The sequence below is a fragment of the Mixophyes fleayi genome, chromosome 2 (assembly GCF_038048845.1).
Source record: "Mixophyes fleayi isolate aMixFle1 chromosome 2, aMixFle1.hap1, whole genome shotgun sequence".
Taxonomy (NCBI): domain Eukaryota; kingdom Metazoa; phylum Chordata; class Amphibia; order Anura; family Limnodynastidae; genus Mixophyes; species Mixophyes fleayi.
This window is the reverse complement of record NC_134403.1, coordinates 151056192-151080327: the sequence shown is the minus strand read 5'-3', so window position 1 is coordinate 151080327 and position 24136 is coordinate 151056192. Positions and strand designations below refer to the sequence as shown.

The following is a 24136-nucleotide window of genomic DNA, read 5'->3' as shown; positions in this document are numbered from 1 at the left end:
ATAAAAATACCAAAACAAACAGGACTGACAGTATGTGTTAAGTAGTGCTGTATCCACAAGTTGCATTGGTATAAACCAATATATTACATAATATGCTTTAGTTCTCACTTCTAAAAGCACATTATGTCTGAAATGTTCACACTGAAAAGTAATTCTAAACTGTCAATTTGCAGACTTAACCAGCTAGAAACTAATTTCTCAAATATATATCCATAAATGGTAAACAGTAAAACAGTTCCTCATTCTTAGCACAGCATTTGTGTTCCCACGCCTACAATGTTGTGGGACTTTATATTGTAAGAAATGATTAAAGTTTATTAAGTCTACGTATATAATGTGTATTTTATATATATATATATATATATATATATATATATATATATATCATCAAATGTATTTATATTATTTATATAGCGCCACTAATTTTGCAGCATCAGTATGAATATATATAATTTTTCACAGGACAACACTAGACACGTAAATGTTCACCGATCAGCCACAACATTAAAACCAATGGCAAGTGAATAACATTCATTGTCTTGTTAAAATAGCACCTGCCGAGGGTGGGATATATTAGGCAGCATGTGAATAGTCAATTCTTGAAATTGATGTGTTGGAAGCAGGAAAAATTGGCAAGTGTAAGGCCTGAGCGATTTTGTCAAATTGTGATAGCTAGGTGACTGGATCAGAACGTCTCCAAAATAGCAGGTTTTGTGGGATGTTCACAGTATGCAGTGGGTAGTAACTATCAAAAGTGGTCCAAGGAAGGACAACCGGTGAACAGGCGACAGGGTCATGGGCGCCCAAGGCTCATTGATGCCCGTATTAAAGTAATTCTATCGTTTTTAAATAAGCATTGCCCAAGCGATTGTATTGTGTTTCTAACGCACAAAGTTATTTATTTTAGCAGATGTAAATAGTCAATAATTCAATACATTATTATATTATGATACAGTACAGTACAGCCAATACCAAAAAATACATACATACTGCTGCTATCGCATGCGCTCGCTGCGCTAACCACAGGCACCCCTGGACAGTGATTCACCCTTGAATACTGTGATCAGTGAAGTCTGAGGCTGGTGGGGGTGCAGCTATTATATATACAGTACAGTGTTTCAGTGAACAATAGAGATGACGTAGCTTGCTTCTATAGGTCCAGACATCAGATGGGTCCAGGCTAAACAGGTCATAGGCTGATTCAATCTAAGGAATCCAAAGGTGGGGGTCGTCTCTCCAGGGGATGAGCTCCTTTCTTCCCGCCAAAGCTCCAGTTACATCTCAGTAAATTAGTATTTCATAGCCAGCATCATACAAAGGTTTTTTCCCTAACATCAATAACTAGAGTATGCAATATGCGATCTCTTCGGCGATGGAACCGGACAGCTGCTGATGGATAGGGTTTTAATATGATACTAGGCATAATACCTTTCCTATAACCTGAACCTTGAATAGCACTGAAGTGTATATATAATCATTTTATATATATATATATATATATATATATATATATATATATACTTATAATAAACCAAATACTATCTGCTCATAAATGACAGTGTAACGGAACTAATATGAATATGACTTATATAAATAACTAAATGTTGTAATGTAATGCGAGTGTGTGCGTATATATTTTACCGTGTGATCGCACCATGCCACGTGTTATGTGGCGTACGGATCGCAATCGCACGGCAAAACAATATTAACCAATATACTTTCGTTCATCCAATTATTCGACTTTGACAGTCCACCCTTTGATAGTATAATAAATTATCACCTTAAAGATGTTATATGCAGGATCTCAGCACCACGTTTCATTGTTATGTACTACAAGTCCCCCTTGGTGTATGACCATGCTGTTTGTAGCTCTAAACAAGTTATCATAAGAGAGAGTCTTAATCCTCTAAACAACTTCTTCTTTTACTATAAACTGTACACTTCTGGAGCTTGGAGATAACCTTTTGTATGCCCTTCAAGGGTGCAATAAAACACTTAATACATTATTTGGAAAGGTACAAAGTACAATAGAACATGTATCAGCTATACAGAATACTCTACTACAGTTCTTCAAGTTTAACAGGTTCATCTGTCCAACGCATGTCTTTAAGCTCGGAATACATTTAAACACTTCATGTTCATCAATAGCATCATCCTATGTCTATCAATAATGTCATATACAATCTCCTTCAGCTTGCGTTAATATACACACTTCTAATAATGTCATCAGTTCTTTTCATCAACACTTGTGGGCGGGCTATTGTCTGTTCGTTCTTCCCAGTCTCCCAATACTCAGGTTTCTTTGTACCTGAATTAGTGATCGGCTTGCAAACTATTGGGAAACTTCAGACTAAGGTACCTAGGTGTTGTACTTTTTCCCTAGTTACCTCCCACCCATAATTCGGGTATCTCAAGAATATTTAGTGGAAAGAGAACTAATACTACTTGATATAATCACTGAGGCACGTGTGAGCACGCCCAGCACTATGTTTGGTCTAAAACCTTATCCACCCAAGAATGATAATCATTCTCAAGGATGCCTGCTCAAGTCCGAATATTACTGGACTGGCATCGCTGGGTGTACCTCTTTTTTTAACTATGGGGTCGCCGCACTTACGGACGTAATGCTACTCAGACAATAGCCCCTCGCACTTTCTCCAAGCTTTCCAAATTTTCCTTTACCCCTGAATTGAATAGAGTAACTGGCTGGACCGATTATGCTACTAACTTCTCCTTCATCCCCAATACCTCCTTATCATTACCTGAACCAGTCTCTGTCACCTGCTAATAATCAAAAAAATTGATCGTCCTGAGAAGAGAATGAAATGAGAGAACACAAAACAGGAAAAACTACAACTTCATGCTGGACAACAGTCTTAGCCTTTGGCTCAGGTGCTACTAACTGCATTTGAGGCCTTCCAGAACAGACTCATGAGTGCCCTTGGACCCTTTTCTGAGTGTTGGCTCCTCTGCAGTGGGTGGAATGGGCATCAGTGTGTCTCTGCTACCCTTGAAGCCATGATGCTGGTAGCCTACACCTGGTACCTGTTTGTCAAATAACCTGAGCCTAAGAAATTTCTGTTCCACAACTTACTCTCCCGATCCAACATCCTGACAGTTAGTGTGACTTTTCAGGAAACAGAGTTTTGGACGTTCTTGTTTACTGTCTCACTATTTACCTTCTCTCAAGGTGTAACCTAGCCTCCCAGTTACACTCTCATCTCACAAGGGGTCAAGAACAATTCAAAAACTGACAGGTTAAGCGTCTGCCCAGGAGTGATCTTTTGGTAGCGGGGAAGGACTAGTGGCCGAAGCTATCAGTCACTTCAATCAAGTTCCAACTCTTATTCTATTCAATTCCTTCTACCGAGTACCACTACTTTATGTTCACACTGGTTTATGGCTAATCGAAAATATGTGATTTGTTACCACTACTCATACATTATACATCTGTTATCAATAACATGAATACCCCTATCATCTATTATAACTCTAGGACTATCACATTGAATAACAAAAGCTTTGAGTATGACACAGTAATACATTAGACACATTTCAATACACCTCTACCTAGACATATTTCATTGGTACACCTGTGTATACTTGAGGATCCTGCATGGTGGTAATTGGATGACGTGGATTTGTTTTACCTGGAGGAAAACCCATCTGCAGGAGGGATATGGGATAGCTCTATTGGTATAATTTTCCTGACATTCTCTTAATCAAGATAGGACGTTGCTGTCCTACTAGCTTGAGACGAAATGTGTGGTGCACCCCAATATACTCTTACCAGCTTGCACATACCTTCTGTACCCAGCTGAGCCAGACCATGTGCTGCCTCCGCTGGGTCTGGAAGATACACTCCGGGAGCTACTGGTCTACCTTGTCCATCTCTCCAGGGTCCGCCAGACTCCTCACCACATCTCTTCACCTTCCAGACAGTTTATTCCTCAGGTAACACAAATCTTCATATATTAACCAATATGTGTATGTGTGCATGTTTGGGTGTGTGTGTTCACATTTTAAAACTAAAACAATACAACGAAAAACAAAACAAAACATAGATTTGTTTGCTGTCACATAAAACCCTGCTGTCTATTTGGCAGCTGTGTTCGCCCTGGTGTGACAGCCATGTATGGTTCTGTGTGTAAGTGTGGACTTTACTAGCAGTTACTTCAGTTGGTAACTGTGTCACTGTATAAAGTCCTCTATGTAGTGTCCTAATCATGTGCTGGTATTGCTATAAAAAGATTTTTCAGTCAACTCAACATCGCCCCCTAGACTAGAAAAAAGGTGAAGGCCAATGTATATCAATCGATTTTCCCTCTGCCAACTCACATGCCCTTCTCAGTACTTCACATTCAGCTACTTGACTAAGTGAGAAAGGCAAAACGACAATAAAAAGAAACATTTTTCTTTCTTGTCCCTAGATTCAAATTAGCGTTCCTTCAGTCTATGCAACAACGGACATTCGGTTTCGCAACACAAAGTGAACCACAGGTCTTAAACACATTGCGTTCTTTCCCATATGTGACGCGTCCATCAATTGACTTACTTTCTTTGTCATATTATGTCATATTTACTTATCTTTCAATTGAGACTGTATTTCCTCCCTCCTCCTCCTACTCTCTTTTGTATCCTTATTCCCTTCCTACATTTTTATTATTATAGAAAAATCAAATAAAATATATATGTATTTTAAAAATAATTGTAATAACTTTTATTAAATGTTTGCTTTTGAATTACAATTACAGGAAATGCAATTTTTGAAAGCCATGCCAAACATATATTATTTGTCTGTGAACCAAACTATGGTAACACCTTATTAAGGGTTAATTCGTAATTCCATGGTTAGCACTTCTGCCTTACAGTACTGGGGTCATGAGTTCAATTCCCAAACACCGCCTTATCTGTGAGGAGTTTGTATGTTCTCCCCGTGTTTGCGTGGGTTTCCTCCGGGTGCTCCGGTTTCCTCCCACACTCCAAAAACATACTGGTAGGGTAATTGGCTGCTATCAAAATTGACCCTAGTCTCTCCCTCTCTGTCTGTCTGTCTCCCTCTCTGTCTGTCTGTCTGTCTCCCTGTCTGTTTGTCTGTCTGTGTCTGTGTGTGAGTGTGTGTCTCTATTAGGGAATTTAGACTGTAAGCTCCAATGAGGCAGGGACTGATGTGAATGAGTACAGCGCTGCGGAATTAGTGGCGCTATATAAATAAATGATGATGATGATCATCATCATCATATATGCTATATACTACTTGGAAAATACCTGTACCTCAAACAAAGTCCTTGTTAATACACTTATGTCTACGTCATATGCAAGGGAAAAAAAGCATGTAGAATAGATTTAAAGCCAAGAATAAATCATTTGTTGACTACAAAAAAAGATAAAAGTTCTTCCTTCAGCCAAATGTTAAGAATAAAACCATTATCTGGCACTTACTAACTTTTCTAGTGATTCAAACAGATTTGAATAATACATAGTGGTGCATATAAAATTAAAAAAAATATTATAAAAGGGGAAGAACCATGGAACAACTTGTCAAACCTACTTGTAATTCAGCTGCAGCATGGGAAACAGCTAAAGGCCTGTACAAACAAGATCATAGCATCTGTAAATATTGCCAATGTTTTCCAATGCAGAAACATTTAAATGTCCTCTATCTAATTGTTTCACATTAAAAATGTTATGTCCAGTAGTACATTTAATGTTATATATTTAATTACTTGCGGCATGCAATACATCGAACGTAACACCAGAGAGAGGATAAGGAAACACAATACTTTAATGGACCAACCTACCTAGGCACGTTATCAATAAACATAATGGTAACTTAGAGATGTTTTCATTTTGGGGCAAAGAAGTTATTTAATAACCTAATAACCTAAAAGATATGGTAATGGTTTCAATATATTAAATAAAGGAGAACAACATTTGATTTTTTCTCTTAAAACTCCTGCAGGTCTTAATGTGGAATATGAGAGGCTCACAGGGAACGATCATCAAATGTCAGCTTGGTAAACATTTATATGTAGTTTAGTTTTAAAATATGTCTCAAGTGAAGGATTGCTCTTCAAGGATTTTTATTATGCATGTCCTCTCCTGTCTAATGCATTATGGAGGTAATCCAACCTTACACAAGAGTAATTTTATTGAATTGAATTATCGTCCACCTGCATACGACAGGACTACTATTTAATGTTATATTGGCCTTGTATAGTACTATAACAAAGTTGCCATGAAGAATTACACAGTCTATCAGTGATGAGCGGTACTAAAATTCCCTGTGTTTATAATGCTTTTACATTTTACGCCTCCCAATAAAAACAGATAAAATCCAGGTTATAAATCATGTCAATGAGCTCTAATCATCCCACCTCACATACCAAGTTACCCCTGATAATGTGAAAGTGATTTGCAAAAACCTATTGGGTTTCTGTTTCTTCACTTCGGTTTGAATGCCAGTGTGTTTTTATATATGATTCTTTTAAAGAAGGGTTAAAGAAAATAACTTGATGGGATCCTGGATTTGCACATAATTGGATTTTTGATTAACCAACTTCAGATCTTCACTCTAATAGTTTTACTAGGCACTTACTAATGGAAATATTATAGTAGTCTTATATAATTGCATTATTAGTTGGAATAAACATTGGTTATATTGCAACAACCTGTTAACAACACCTTATTTAGAGCTTGGAGCAAAATAGTGCAAATTTGCATCTGGAAAAATCACATCGGGTAGCAAGGAGTGCAAGTACAATTTTCTTTTTGCATACAGGAAAAATATTGCCTGCTTTTGTATGCAGAACACAAATATTGGGCAGCTTTATTTTAACACTGGGATTTAGTATTGAGCTAGTAGACACACCTGTCCCAAATCTAAAATCTGTCCCCTGCAGCGCAACATGGTTTTGCCAAGGTGTAAAATTGCACTTTCCACAGTGGTGCACGCAGGGGGGTTTCTGGGTCTCCAGAAACCCCTCCCCTCCACTAAAAAAGTGCCCTATATAGTGGCACTGTACTATATAGCAGCTGCGGCGCTGTCAAAGAAGCGTCCGCGGCGGTGCTGTATTGTATAGAGCACCGCCACGGACGCTTCATTGACAGCGCCGTGGCTGCTGTATAGTACAGTGCTGCCGAAACGGAGCAGCTTTCTAGGTTGGTTTTTTTTTTCGGGGGTGGAGGGGAACCCCCCCTGAAAAATCCTCCGTGCGCCCCTGTTCCAGGTAGGCTTACTCCTAACTGAAATGAGGTCAAATTTGTCCATCTGCATTACTGCCTAGAGAAGATGTCCAAAGGAGAAAGAGGACACTGGACAAAATACACAGTATTGGACTTCTTCACGATGATTTTTAACACATTAAAGTTAAAAAATATAGTATTTACCTATGGAGTGAAAACAACAACAACAACAACATTAACATTTCTACAGGTGCACTTTCCGTTAAGTCGGTTCCAGTAACTATTCATCATGGCATCAGAGCCCCTGTGTATGTCACAGGTGCGTCTTCATTATATGGCAGGATGGACATTTGGATGCAAAGTTTGAAGCTGCAAAAATGGTTTATAGGATATCAGTTTTACACAAGCATATTACTTAATGCGTGTAAAACAGTGATGTACAACGGGAGTCCCTAGGACCGCATGCGGCCCTTCAAGCTTCTACCTGCGGCTTTTAGCTCCTTCTTGCTTTAATTTTCAGTTTGTTTGTTATAGTTTGTAACACTTGTTTAAAACATCTGCTGATCTGGTATTATATAGAGGTTTGTCTTTCATTAAATGCATTGTTTTAACTTATTACTGAGATGAAGGGTAATATTGGAAGCACTTTGGAAGATTAGAGGGCCACCTATGTGCTTCAGGTTGTATATCACTTATGATAAACTTTGTGTATACAACACCTATGTCACCATGTCATGTATGTGAGTTTTTATTTAGAACTGCCTGTGGCATGGTTATTAGCAAATATCTGTATGTATGTGTGTAAATACATGAGCTGTTGCAGTTAGTAGGACTGTAATTAATAGCAGGGTTTTTTTGTCTATACATCAATGTGTTAATTATACTTACGGTCGTTTGTTGTAGTGTAAATTATACAAAGCACAACCACAAGGTGGCAATCTAACTCCAGTTCTGATCCAAGGTAAGCTAATACAATTTGAATTTCCAAATAATCCACATGGTTCTATAACATGTCTGATTTTACAAGGAAAGCAGACACACAGGAAGTGCAATTGCTTATTCAGTAACATTATAATTTACAATGATCAAACAGTTTACTTTTTAATATATTGGCGATACCATACAGTTTACCTTCCATCCTTCTCTATGCAGAGAAATATTGATTACAAATTTGTATTTGTAATATGTGTGTCTATTAACATTAACTTATAGCTACAAGTTTTCACTTTTAAAAATGTTTTTTATTTGGCTTATTAGGAATAACACAGTTAAATAATACTGGATTTGTCTCTATATTAATAGTTGCTGGTAAGAAATACATGGCTCTGATAATACTACCAACAGTGAGCAGTAAGTACCCTCATTCCCTGTGTAAGACTAGGTACACACTGAAGAATTTTACAACCAACGTGTTATTTACAACAATTGTACCTACAACTCAACGTTCGATCACTCGACATGTTTTAAATGATTAACGAAAGATGGACCATCTGGGCAGCGACTTTGCACAGTCATATTGTCGTGTTAAAAGATTTGTATTTCATACACACTGAAACGACATATGTGGTCCCTGTAGAGATACTGCCAAGAAATTGAAATAATGGGCCGAGCATTAAGAACCACCCAAAATCTCTTAAAAGGAGAAGGAAACACGTCTTCTTCATTCATTCTGTAACACATTGTTGTGTACAGTGTATGTCCGTAAGCAACAGCACAGCAACAAATTCTTTGATGTGTGAACACCGCACCACGTGGGAGAAGTACAGGCATCAGAAATATACATACACACCCCCTCCCCCAAAGGAGTCGCCGCTCGAAGAACTATCGACAGTTGGTCGTGGATCGACTGGAAATTTATACACATTACATGATTGTAAGGTGATTGGAACAAGATTATTAAACAGTGCGACCAACCAAATGAACTGACAATCAACACTTTGGGGCGACTTTCGACCATTTTGTTATTATACACACTAAGCCGACATCCAAATAAATGGTCGTATGTCGGCTGTTTTGCCCGATGGACGAAAAAGCTCCAATGTGTACCTAGCCTAAGTAGCATTTCTCCCAATATACAAGGATAACAGATTATAAATCATGTCATTGATAAAGGAATGCACAGATAACGGAAAGAACAGGCTGTAATAGGAAGGTTTTCACACCTTTATAAATACTGGAAACATTTTCCTATGCATTTCAGAGTAGACTTTCTTTGTAACTACTGTGAAATAGAACATTTGGTTAGGAGTTACAGTAATAATAACACTTACAGTGGTGGGGTCTTACAACAGATGGAACTTACTTTAAATAGCTGGAATGTTGATATATTTATTGTACAAAGCTTAACATGAAGTGATGACTTACCTGCTTGTTCATAAGTATGTAGATCAATGGATTAAATACAGTGCTGCTCTTAGCCAAAATTGATGGCACAACACTTGCAACTGGAGTCACCACCCCGGGCCTTCCAAAAGTAGCAAGCAAAGCGATCACTCCATAGGGCAGCCAGCAAATAAGGTAGCAGATGACAGTGGTGATCACCATGAATAGAACATGGTACTCTCTCTTTCGGGCTGCAGACTTTCTTATTTTTCCAACCTATTGTAGTAGAAAGTTATAAAAAATAAGTCTCAATAGTAATCTGTTCTGTAGGTAAACACAGACATTTCAGCATGGATACTGTGTGTTGAATTAAGCGTGCTGTTAAAACCAGTAATATTCACCTGTTTGTCTCATGATATGGGGCTAATATTTCTATTTTCGGTAAATTATTTTGCTAATCTTCAATTTCAAGGTCAAACAGAAAAGTTCACTAAGAGAAGTTTAGAGGGAAAAATTTGTCAGGTAAATTTGTTTTAAATGTACTTATTATTTTTAGCCAACTTCGTACATTACATTTCACAAGGTTGTTTAGAAACACCAGAACATACAATATCTGATGAATTCCGTAATGTGAATTGTTTGGCTCATTCCTAAGTAATAACAATGACACAATGTTGGGACCCACTGCCAGAGTTACATTATACAGGTGGAGGGTCCCAGCATTGCAGCTTTAAAAGCGCCGTTTTCACTGGGTCCATGACCAGTGATGTCATTTCTGAGTGTACACATTTGAAGAAGTTGCGCTTTCAATGTGTAGATAATGAAACCAGCCGGGTTCAGGTGGCGGACGGAGGCCTGCTGAGCGGCTGTGTCTCGGCAGATACAGGTGACCCAGGACGGGTGAGCAGCAGCAGGATCAGTCCACTCAGAGAGGAGAAGGAGTGATCATTGGTGAGGTGGTCACTGGCAGGTACCATGCCAAATTGCTCGTTGTTTTGTATGCCACCTGTCTCCTTTTAGTTTTCTTCCCCTGTAGGTACCCAAGGTCAGGCTCCAGCAACGGCGAATGGGTGAGGGTGATCATCCGTAAAGTGTGGTTCCTAGATTCCCGCGAAGGAGAGCACAGTGCATTTTATAGTGGTCCCTCGGGATCGGGTGAGTACCTGGGGTGTCGGGAAGGGGTTGTGGTTTGTGTGACTTTGTCTCCCCTAGCACCGGTTACACAGGGATGACAAAACACTTCACCTTCACATAGGCACCCTCAGCTGTGCTTGTTCATGCCCCCGTACCACTATACAGTTCTGATTGTAATGACAGCGAAGTGAGTTATGAGGAATGCTGTGATCCTTTTAAGCCAAATGGAGCTGAATTTCGAAAACATGGGAACATAAACATTAGTGTTGAGGGGAAGGGGTGAAGGAAGTCAGATTCTAAATTATGGACATGAGATTTGAAGCGATTAAATGTCTTCAATATATAGTGCAGATATTTTAGCAAAAAAGGAAGTATATAAGTGAACTCTCCACATACCACCAGTTTCCCCTTCTCTCATCACTCCATTATCCTTCTCTGCCTGTATACTAAAGAAATTCAGCCTTCAGGAAGGGAATTACAAAATGTGTTACTTTTTAGACTAATGGTAAACTCTTTATTTGTAAGCTTCCTGGAAGTACCATAATAGGTGTGGTACTGGGACAGCCTCCAATAGGCAATGACTTTGCTAAACTAACAACTCTGAGTTCTGACCCGGAGTCTTTAATGCAGAGCCATTTTGAATAGTTAACAGAAGGGAGAGCAGGAAGGCTGCCAGAGAGGGATCAGAAGATCCCTCTACTGCGATGCTCTCCCCATAGGGCAGAACAGCTAGTGCCACATTCAGAGCTAGACTTTTTGGAGCTTGTTAAATTGGCCAAGACCGCAATCCCCATTGAAAATTATGGGGACTACATTTTAATGTGAAACTTATCAATAATATCTCCTGCGTTAGGCTTTTGTTACATAGACACATAGTTACTTAAAATTGCTTAAACCATGCAGAAAAAAAGCAGTTTCTATATACTTAATAGTTTAATAAATAGACCCCGAGGTATAGAAATGCACAGGCAATTCATTATGATATCAAAGCCATGATCTCCTAGTGACCCGGAAGAAGAGGAGCTGCGCTGACCTGAAAGGCATTTCCTCCCTGCTCAGCAGCTCGTCTCCTGGAACTTCAGGGAGTGCTTCCCTGAGGGCTGATCCAGCAGTCTGATGTCAGGTCTGATCCAGCAGTCTGATGTCAGGTCTGATCCAGCAGTCTGATGTCAGGTCTGATCCAGCAGTCTGATGTCAGATCTGATCCAGTAGTCTCATGTCAGGTCTGATCCAGCAGTCTCATGCCAGGTCTGATCCAGCAGTCTGATGTCAGGTCTGATCCAGCAGACTGATGTCAGGTCTGATCCAGCAGACTGATGTCAGGTCTGATCCAGCAGACTGATGTCAGGTCTGATCCAGCAGTCTGATGTCAGGTCTGATCCAGCAGTCTGATGTCAGGTCTGATCCAGCATTCTGATGTCAAATCTGATCCAGCAGACTGATGTCAGGTCTGATCCAGCAGTCTGATGTCAGGTCTGATCCAGCAGTCTGATGTCAGATCTGATCCAGTAGTCTCATGTCAGGTCTGATCCAGCAGTCTCATGCCAGGTCTGATCCAGCAGTTTGATGTCAGGTCTGATCCAGCAGTTTGATGTCAGGTCTGATCCAGCAGTCTCATGCCAGGTCTGATCCAGCAGTCTGATGTCAGATCTGATCCAGTAGTCTCATGTCAGGTCTGATCCAGCAGTCTCATGTCAGGTCTGATCCAGCAGTCTCATGCCAGGTCTGATCCAGCAGTCTGATGTCAGGTCTGATCCAGCAGACTGATGTCAGGTCTGATCCAGCAGTCTGATGTCAGGTCTGATCCAGCAGACTGATGTCAGGTCTGATCCAGCAGTCTGATGTCAGGTCTGATCCAGCATTCTGATGTCAGGTCTGATCCAGCATTCTGATGTAAGGTCTGATCCAGCAGACTGATGTCAGGTCTGATCCAGTAGTTTGATGTCAGGTGTGATCCAGCAGTTTGATGTCAGGTCTGATCCAGCAGTTTGATGTCAGGTCTGAGATCCAGCAGTCTGATGTCAGGTCTGATCCAGCAGTCTGATGTCAGATCTGATCCAGCAGACTGATGTCAGGTCTGATCCAGCAGTCTGATGTCAGGTCTGATGCAGCAGTCTGATGTCAGGTCTGATGCAGCAGTCTGATGTCAGGTCTGATCCAGCAGTCTGATGTCAGGTCTGATCCAGCAGTCTGATGTCAGATCTGATCCAGTAGTCTCATGTCAGGTCTGATCCAGCAGTCTCATGCCAGGTCTGATCCAGCATTTTGATGTCAGGTCTGATCCAGCAGTTTGATGTCAGGTCTGATCCAGCAGTCTCATGTCAGGTCTGATCCAGCAGCCTAATGTCAGGTTTGATCCAGCATTCTGATGTCAGGTCTGATCCAGCATTCTGATGTCAGGTCTGATCCAGCAGTCTCATGTCAGGTCTGATCCAGCAGCCTGATGTCAGGTGTGATCTAGCAGTTTGATGTCAGGTCTGATCCAGCAGTTTGATGTCGGGTCTGAGATCCAGCAGTCTGATGTCAGGTCTGATCCAGCAGTTTGATGTCAGGTCTGAGATCCAGCAGTCTGATGTCAGATCTGATCCAGCAGTCTTATGTCAGGTCTGATCCAGCAGTCTTATGTCAGGTCTGATCCAGCAGTCTTATGTCAGGTCTGATCCAGCAGTCTGATGTCAGGTCTGATCCAGCAGCCTGATGTCAGGTCTGATACATTTTTGTTTTTATATAGAATGACCTTAGTCCATATTTGTCCACTCTCGAAAATATCCGGAAGACTCCTGAATTCCAGGTAGGGTCTTCTTAGTGAAGTGGACAGGATGGGAGCATCCATGACGCAATTTGCAAAGAATCATGTCATTTTGGCCCCAAACGTTTTTGTGTCATTGTGTTGCATGAGCGGAGCCAAAATGACACAAACATACACACCCTGCCCCCCCCTTTATCCTCAGACTTCACCTCCCCTCCGGAATTCTCCCGGAGGGAAGAACAAAAAAGTTGGTAAGTATGCATTAGCCTGCCAAATCTGATTGTTGCCAGTCTAAATGCTGCAAAGCACTATGCAGCCCAACTAAGGTGGCTGTAAGCAGCATGTTTTTATGTGGTATTTTCCTACAGTATCCATGTGGGCTGCTATGATTGTGCACTTCACTTATTTAATTTATTACATGTCTCCGAATTAGAGAAACAGAGCATAGAACAGGTATTTTCATTTTTTTGGCCATGTAGTTACCATCTTCCTGATATGATCTTCAGCATTTCAACAACCAAATACTAGCTAAAAAGTAAACAAATAAATATAAAATAAAATAAATATAATAGGGTAGAAAAAACAAGTATAATAGTTATTTTTGCAAGAGCATTTTTAGTTTTAAATAACTGCATTGTTTTTGAAAGTGTCAGTAGATTTTGCTACCTATTTTAAAGTAAAAATGTATAACATTAGACATGTTTTAATATTTGAGATTATTAATAACAGTCAAATTCTTTTTAGTAAGATATTACCTATAAATATTTATGAATCTCTGTCTCCAGAAAATAATGCACAATATAACCTTTTAAAAAGAGCTCCAAAAACGTATTGCATATTGATAAGTGTGTTTATCTGTACTTCAGTTTAGAAATGATGGGATTTGTAGTTCCACAACAGCTGGAGCATCATACGTTGACAAATAATGGTGATTAATGGACATGAAAGTGAATCTATGGAATATATAATATACATCAGAAGGGGCTGTGCATATATAGTGGATAACAGTAGTAAGCACATTATTATACTGTATAATACATCATTAAGGGCTGTGCATATAGGGCCTGATTCATTAAGGAGCGAGGGAAGAATTTGAGTAAGTTTTCTGGGCAAAACCATGTTACAATGCAAGGGGTGTAAATTAATTTATTATTTTGCCCATACGTTAAATACTGGCTGTTTTTTCATGTAGCACACAAATAATTAGAGATGGTCACTGACCCCCGTGTTTTGGTTTTGTATTCGGTTTTGGATCTGGATTACCTTCGTGTTTTGGTTTTGGTTTTGCAAAACCGCCCTTGCATGTTTTGGTTTTTGTTTTGGTTTTGTTTGGTTTTGTTTTGCTATTTTTGAAAAAAATACAATTTTTTTGGTCTAAAATAACTTAATTTAGTGCTCCACCAGTTTCTTAGATAAGTGAGGTAATTCTAAAGCTAATAAATTATGAAAAAAAACAGTTTAATCCCTGGTAGGCCGACCTTAATGAATGCGAACATTTGTCTGCAAATTATACAGTCAAACCTGGTTGTCTACCTCCTCCATCTTTGATTATTGGCAATGTAGCCATCATCTTTGGGTATATTACACCCTACACTTGTAGTTGAATATTATAAAAGCAGCCTGCACAGACTGTGGAGCTAGAAAGTAAAATTAAATGGACCACGGTACTTTGGTGGCTATCTATGCCCACCCCCCCCCCCCCCCCGCCCTCCACTTGTAGTTGAATATAAAAAATGCAGCCTGCACAGACTGTGGAGCTAGAAAGTAGAATTAAATGGAACACGGTACTTTGGTGGCTAACTATGCCCCCCCCTCCACCCTCCACTTGTAGTTGAATATAAAAAAAGCAGCCTGCATAGACTGTAGAACTAGAAATTCGAATATACAAAGAAATGGACAAAGGCATTTTGGTATCTGTCTGCATCAGATCCCCTCTCCACTAGGAGTAAAATAGAAAACTATTCAGCCGTTATATAATCTAGAATATAAATAGAAATTGAGAAAGGCAATTTGGTATCTGTCCGCATCATAATCATCAACATCCTCATTAGCGCCCTTGTCACCTCCATAAATCTCCCCCTCATCCTCTTCTATTTCCAAAGTGGCATCCTCAATTTGTGTATCACCGCCTATACTCGGGCTATTAAAGCACACATCAGCAGAATGCTCACAATTAGACATCCCACTGTTGGATGGACTCTCCACAGGGATTGGTGTAATTTGTGAATCAGAGCAAACATTATCCTCTAATGCCTTACTGTTATCTTGCAGCTCGGCTTCGACGCGTAACAGTAGTTGTGCACCAATTGTAGGCTCGGTAACTTTTTGGGATCTGCCACTAATAAGCAAAGGTGAAGGCCTCATTCTCTCTTTGCCACTGCGTGTCTAGAATGGCATGTTGGCAATTTTTTTTTTATCGGCACTTAACTTTTGCTCAGTGACACTTCTTTTTCCCTTCAACACAGTAAAAAAAAAAATATTTTGTTTTTTGGACTGATTTCGAAACACTCTGTAATTTGACATCGCCTTGCCCAGATGACGTACTGGGAACACCAACATCAGGACTGGTGACAGAACCTGGTTGCTCATTCTGATCATATGTGGACTGCTTTGAATCTATTCGGAGCGCAAAGCACTTGTAGTGGTAAAAATTATTTGGTAAGATACTGCTGACAAATATGACTTTTGACAGTCAGAAATATTTATGCACAATTATGGGGGACACCCCAAAAGCACTGAGGAGTGCTAAAAATTAGTTGGTAGATACTGCTGACAGATATGACTTTTGACAGCCAGAAATATTTATGCACAATTATGGGGGACACCCCAAAAGCACTGGGGAGTGCTAAAAATTATTTGGTAGATACTGCTGACAGATATGACTTTTGACAGCCAGAAATATTTATGCACAATTATGGGGGACACCCCAAAAGCACTGAGGAGTGCTAAAAATTAGTTGGTAGATACTGCTGAGAGATATGACTTTTGACAGCCAGAAATATTTATGCACAATTATGGGGGACACCCCAAAAGCACAGGGGAGTGCCAATAATTAACAAAAAATAATAAACCTCTATCCTCCTCTCTTCTCTAGCGATTTTTGTTAGAGCAATTGCAAGAAGAATATTGGATTCTCTGTCCCTGCTCTAATCAGCCTGTGACTACACCCTGCTCTCTCCCTCTGTCAAATGGCGATGGATTGCTGTGGAGGCGTGTATTTATAATGTTGAAGTATCGCGAGAACCGAGCCCTGAGATCCGACAACGTCACAATGACGTTCGGCCTCGATTTGGATTCGGAACGGGCGGGAGAGTACCAAGCTACTCAGCTCGGTACTTGGATACCTAAAGATCGGGTGGGTTCGGTTCTCTGGGAACCGGACCCGCCCATCTCTACAAATAATTGATAGCTTATTTGTATACTGAAATCTAAACTTGATATTTTTTATATGAATCAGGCCCATATAGTGGATAACAGTAGCACATTATTAAACTGTATAATATACATCAGAAGAGGCCTCTGCATTGGATAATTCTATTATTATTGTGTAATGGTAAGACGCATGGAGTGAAGAGGTGATAACATTCGGCTTCTGTTTGAGAAGCTGTTTACAGAGTAGAAGGTGGAGTTGGATATCCCCTACTAGAAGTCCTGTGTTTGGCCCTGATAGGAAAGCACAAGGGGGGATTACAGTTGCCTGGATTCTCATCCTCTGTTTCACACACACTTATACTGGCTCATCATTGTATGTCAGTGTGATTTGTATGCTTAGGATATACAAAGTTGGCTATAATATAGTACTTTAAGAATATGCATATAAAAAGCATTTGTTATATCTTAGCTAAGCTGGAATCCACCCAGTCAAAATCTGGTGCATTCCTCTGATGTAGGTATACAAGGCATAGTATTTTCTTAAACGTACTGATCGAACACTTTTTTTCCTGTACTTGTCCTCAGCTCCATGTAGGTGTGAACGCTAATTCATTGTGATTTGTTAAAATGCAGCATATGGAAAATGTGCATATTATTTGTTGCATTATAGAGAGATACAATTCTTGCGCATTGCCAAGAAGCGCAAACACAAACTTGTCAGTCATTCATATAGCAAAAAAAGTCATTTGTGCAGCAAGGAAGGGATAAAAAGTGTTAGTACGTTTGCAACAACATCATGTCAGTGCTAAATAACTAAACTGAAGCTAGCAAATTGTCACCAGTATTCCATTCCAGGTAAAGCGAAAATCTGTAGACAATTTTGATGGGAATGAGGCAGAAGTTGTTTGTTTTTTTTTCTAAAAAAAAGAAGAGGTTGAGGAGTTATCAAATTCTGCACCTTATGGACAGAACAAGATGGAAGCATACCTGAACTGTCCTATAATACTACCAATTGATTGTGATCTGCTGGAATATTGACAGAATAAACTTGGCCAGTTGCCAGAATTATCAAAATTTCCAATTGTAACACATTCCTCCCCATGTTCTAGTGCAGCGCTGTTGGTGGTATTGTGACCGAAAAAAGTCAGTTATCTCCCCAAAACTGCGGAAATTAAGGAACAATGTATTACTCCATGCAGGATTCACAAGAATAATAAGTGTGCTATATAAAAAAAATACTGAAACAAAATATATATAACATTACATACATTTGATCGTGTAAAGTAATGGTAACTATATTTATTTCTTACCTGCTTTACAGCATAAAGTAGTCTACCATAGCAGTATACCATCACGAGGACTGGTAAGACCAAGCAGAAGATAAAAAGGCAGAGGATGTAGGAAACTGATTCTGTAGACTCAGAAGTCCAGCGCACAGAGCAGCTGGTCCCTGCACCCTCCTTCCCATAGCTGCTCCAGCCAAGGAGAGGCGGCACTGTCCATACCAGCGAGTAAATCCAGGAACTGCCCACAGCAAGCAGAGCTTTGGTGAACTTTGGGCCAACCTTGTTGTATAAAGTCAGAGTAGTGTAACGTTCATAGGACAGGATAGCCAATGAGATGAGCGACACAATGCCTGAAAAAATATATTAATTAGTTGAACATGTAGACAGGATACTTTTAACTAATGTGTTATATAGCATTTATTTATTATACATATTAGATAGCATTTCAAACTGTTGAGATAACATTTCATACCTCTTGGTTTCAAAGCATCTCGTCCAGCAAATGTTTTAAGGTAGAAAGGAATATGAATTTCACTTGCTGGACTACATTCCACCCGAAAAGATGGATTCAAAGTTTTAATGCTTTCTTTATAGATACTCATTTTTTGTTACTTAAGCCTTAGTTTAAATCAATATATGTCACAACAACCGTTAGACTTATCACTTTAGGCATGTATTGAAAACTTTCCTGTGCCCGCATGGGCTTAATGACTGCTGCCACATGGCAACAATGACTAGCCAAATTATACAGCACAACTTGCAGCCATTTACATTTTATTCCTCCTTATGCTATCTTCATGCATTCTGTTAATTTTGGTGCATCAGGAGCCTAAATTAATGGATTTAATAGAAATTAACCATAATGAATTAAAGGAGTTCTCCAGTTTAGTACAGCTTAATCTCTTCATGTTACTCCAATGCAGCATACATGGGTGGCATCTAAATTAAAGAGGACTCAGTGGAATACGTGCTCCTGGACTATGAGCCTTAGTGTGATATGGCTCCCAGCGGCACCTGGCTGTTCCTGGCTTCACATAGTGGGATAAACTATGAGGGCCCCCTTATTTGCTACATAACAGTCAGAGAGAGTGGAGTTGTCCACTTTAAAGCTTTCAGGAGACTATCTGTCTGCAAAGTGTAAAATTCCATGCCCTGAATCAGAGGAGGGTAATTAATCCCTTTCACACATTTATAGAGCTACGTCATTCATATGCAGTGCCTGCAACATCAAACAATGCATGGGAAGGGCTGATATGGGTTTCTATAGTACATTTTAGGACACCTTCCATTGTTTTTGGGGTGCAAGTCTGGAATGCATAATCATCTTACTATTAGAAATACTAAATACCATCTACTCGCTGACACTTGCATTCCACACTAGAGCACAAAGAACAGAACGGTTATATCTAGATATTTATTCCGATGTAATAAATATATATCACATTATTGGCTTGAAATCATCAATTATCTAATTCTAGGGAAACCAAACAGTCATTACCTATTACAGAACCAATATTAATGTAAACCAAATATAAATCTCTGCGACTTATCATCTTACCTCTACCCATATAATCTGAGTCCATCAAATCTAGGGAGTCAGAGCTGGATGGAGTTGAGTCCAATCAGGGGCATCCATCAATGTAAACCACCACCCTAAATCCCAAAATATAAAACCATATAAGAGACCTCAATCATTCATATCAGACCCATCCAAATTCATGCATCCAATTTAGCTAAAAAATAATATTAGAAGATTACTTTTTAAAACACACAGACACTTATTTTGGAAATTTATATATATCTTATCAGCAAAAATATTGTTTTATTTCAAAAACCTAGTCAGATATTTGGACTCATTAAGCCCTCCAGGAGTCACTGTTTCAAATGTATAAATTCAGCAGACTTCCTTTTTCAGTAGAATTGGTCTCCTATCACCCCTCGGATGTTAGGGGACCATTTCTACCTCTACTTCTACTAATTCACTCCTCCCCTCGACAGGGGAGGCACCCAATCAATCATCATGCTCCTGAGTACTGAAATTTGACGAACCTTCTCAATTCAGAGTATAGCCAGAGCCTTATCAGTAGCTCCACTTGTGTACATTAATGGAATGGAAGAACTGTGATTAGCCATCCTTTATCGAAAAAATTGAATAGTTTTTCCAACAAACATGCAAGGGCATTTTGAAATATAAATTAAATATCTAATCGTCATTTTTTTTTACCAACAGAGGTTATTTAAATGGGAAGATATTACTGGACTTCTCACATTTTGTCACGATTTACTTGTCTTGTGAAAGCTTTGTCTGGAACTGAAATGTCGATGTTATGGAGTATGCTTGATGACCAGTAAGAAATGTGGGCTAGGCTATGCCAGCCAGGCCTTGTGGTACTATAGCCGGGAAACCTGTAGCATGGGGGTCAGCACAGGACTGGGCACACAAATAAATGCTGCAGGGCGGAGCTTCCAACTGGAAGATTTAACCATTGTTTATTTTACAATTGGATTGAAGGAAACCATAGCTAAATGCTCGCGTCAATGGTTCAGAATACAAAGTCAAAATTTGTTTAAAAAATTTAACTGAAAGCCCAAATTTACTTAAGACATCTTTTATGGAGCCCCAATGTAATATGTCGAATGCTTTCTCTGCATCCAGAGCAAATGCATTGTGTTTTTTTTTTCCTAATGTGAGATTCCAAAATATTAATAACTTGTCTTGTTTTTCAACAGCCTGTCTCCCCCTTACAAATCTCGCCTGGTCTGATCAAATTAGGAATAAGGGGGACTAATTTATTGGCAATTAGCTTGTCATAGATTTTGATATTTGGGGCAATAATTCTGACAATACGGTGAATCTTTACCTAACTTTGTAATAGTTGTAATTTGTGCTCCAACATCTTGCTTGAAAATTGCCCTTTTTTAAAGCCCTTGCTGTATAATTTGGCAATGTTCAGAACTAGTTTATGTTAGAATGTTATGTACAAATTGTTAATGTAACCATCTGAGCCTGGCATTATACCTCTAGTCAATGATTTAGTTGATTTAGTTTTTTCTTCGTGATCTATACTCCTGATGTTACTTCATTTTTATTTTTCCATCTTATTCTCTATATGATCTGTGCATCCTCCTAAGTCTGCAATGTCATCTTTCATTTCTTGGAGAGTTGCTCATAGCTCTGCTGTGATGTCAGCTTTCAAGATAGCTAGTAGTTGCTGCATCTTGTGAACTGTAAGGGGTTCACCCTGATCTACTAATGTTAGAGATGTGTTCAGAAGGGAACTATTCTGAGTAATTGGTCCGATTGGAATTCTTCTTCTGCATATCAGTGAGTTTACACCCTCCGCTGTAGTGGATATCGGTTTCGAAAAGTATACTGAGGGATCATCTTAGTGGCTCCATCACAATTATTTCAGTGGTTGATTGTTATTGATTTTCTCAGGAAGTGTCATTATCATCATCATTTATTTACTGTTATGGCCAAAAGTTTTCAGAATGACACAAATATTTTTCACAAAGTCTGCAGCCTCAGTTTTTATGATAACAATTTGCATGTACTCCAGAATGTCATGTAGAGTCATCAAATGAATTGCAATTAATTTCAAAGTCCCTCTTTGCCATGACAATGAACTTTATCTGAAAAACAACATTTCCACTGCATTTCATCCCGGCCACAAAAGGACCAGCTGACATCAGGTAAGTGATTCTCTCGTTAACACAGGTGATAGTTTTGATGAGTACAAGGCTGGAGATCAGTCTGTCATGCTGATTGAGTTAGAATAACAGACTGGAAGCTTTAAAAGGAGGGTGATGCTTGAACTCATTGTTCTTCCTGTTAACCATGGTTATCTGCAAGGAAACATGTGCAGTCATCATTGCTTTGCACAAAAAAGCGCTTCACAGGTAATAAGGATATTGCTGCTAGTAAGATTGCATCTAAATCAACCATTTACCAGATCATGAAGAGCTTCATGGAGAGAGGTTCAATACTTGTGAAGAAGGCTTCAGGGTGCCCAAGAATGTCCAGCATGCTCCAGGACCGTCTCCTAAAGTTCATTCAGCTGCATGATTGGGGCACCACCAGAAATGGCTCAGGAATGGCAGCAGACAGGTATGAATGCAAAGTCATTTTCTCTGATGAATCCCCTGTCAGATTGTTTGGGGCATCTGGAAAAACGCTTGTCCGTAGAAGGAAAGGTGAGCGCGACCAGCAGTCCTGTATCATGCCAACAGTAAAGCATTCTGAGACCATTCATGTGCGGGGTTGCTTCTCAGCCAAGGAAATGGGCTCACTTACAATTTTGGATAAGAACACAACCATGAAAAAAGAATGGTACCAAAACATCATCCAAGAGAACTTCTCAACCACCCAAGAACAGTTTTGTGACTAACAATGTCTTTTCCAGCATGGTGGAGCACCTTGCCATTAGGCAACAGTTATAACTAAGTGGCTCGGGGATCAAAACATTGAAAATTTTGGGTCCATGGCCAGGAAAATCCCCAGACCTTAATCCCATTGAGAACTTGTGGTCAATCCTCAAGAGGCGGGTAGACAAACAAAAACCCACAAATTCTGACAAACTCCAAGAATTGATAAGGCAAGAATGGGCGGCCACCAGCCAGTATGTGTCCCAGAAGTTGATTGACAGCATGCCAGGGCGAATTGCAGAGGTCTTCAAATAGAAAGGTTAACACTGCAAATGTTGACTCTTTGCATAAACTTAATGTAATTTGCAATAAAAGCCTTTGACACTTATAAAATGCTTGTAATCTTAATTCAGTATACCATAGCAACATCTGACAAAAAGGTCTAAAAACACTGAAGCAACAGACTTTGTGAAAACCAATACTTGTGTCAGTCTCAAAACTTTTGGCCATGACTGTATATAGCGCCACTAATTCCGCTGTGCTGTATGGAGAACTCACCCACATCAGTGCCTGCCCCAATAGAGCTTACATTCTAAATTCCCTAACACACACAGACTAGGTATGTACCGGATGTCAGTTTTACAGCTGTACAGTATTGTTAAGCAACATGTGGTTGGGTTCAGAACATTTTTTACAAATTATCACACCATAGTGTTTGTTTTCAAGTTCTCCTCTATGGCAAGGTTTCACAGAACTTTCTCTAAAAATCTTTGCTTGTTTTGTCTGATCTAGAAAAACTTTCCGTCCTTCCATATGTAGCCACATGAGGGCAGCAGAACTTCACTTCTCACAATGGAGCTAGTTAACCAGTGGTTGTAAAGTTGTAGCTATGATATTAGCACAGTATATAGATGATTCAAAGCAACAATCCGTGAAGAAGTGAGTTAAGTATGATTATATCTCACAATTGTGGGAATGTCAATCTTTGTGAACTCTTTTATGGGATTGCATATATATAGATGGGTGAAAAGCATATGTGTCATGTGTAGACAGAAGTTGAAAACTCACCATTGCATCCTGTGCTACAAAGATGCTGAAGCCTCAATGGAACATTATCGTCATCTTAGTAATTAGACTTTTCAGGTTTCTTCTTATGACCAACTGAGTTTTCTTATGATCAGTGTTCTTTAGGATAACCTTTTAATATGTGAATTTGACGGGTTAGCATGGAAAGGAGTTTTTCCCATCAGTAAGTTGTAATAATGTCTTTGATTTCCAACTGTGACCCTTTGAATCTGGAACAGGAGTCTGATTAGGAGGAAACAAATCTCCAACTGCTGCCTTTTATTGCTGTTGCATTTCAGATCCTGCTATAACCACTGCAACTTAATACTGAGTTAACTCTTTGGTGGAACCGGACCCTTTATCTTGAGGGAGATAATACTCCCTAATGCTGTATCTAGGCTCCAGATGGGCCTGGTAATTGCAGAAGATTAATATTTCAGCCCAAGTCTCTTCTCTCCAGCTGTGGGCGTTTCACAAGCTCAGCCTCACCCCCTGTCATGTGGGCCTCATCATCAGATGGAACCAGTGCTCTCTGGAGCATGTAGAGTTTTTGTTATATCTAACCTGTAGATTAAACAGCGGGACCCGAATCCTGTACCCTTACAATAGGGTTCTAATTATGCAGGAGTAGTGCTGAGTCCAATTCTCATTGAAATAT

General features: G+C 39.5%; 1 protein-coding gene across 1 annotated transcript in view; it reads right to left on the bottom strand.

Annotated features, from left to right (window-relative positions):
• The window catches only part of LOC142141607 (parapinopsin-like), a 213749-nt gene that overhangs the window by 19174 nt on the left and 170439 nt on the right, over positions 1–24136 (bottom strand). The window contains exons 3-4 of the mRNA XM_075200254.1: positions 18073–18398; positions 9550–9783 (exon numbers count right to left, since the gene is read on the bottom strand). Of these exons, the coding sequence (XP_075056355.1) occupies positions 9550–9783; positions 18073–18398 (560 nt within the window). The remainder of the gene's footprint in view (positions 1–9549; positions 9784–18072; positions 18399–24136) is intronic.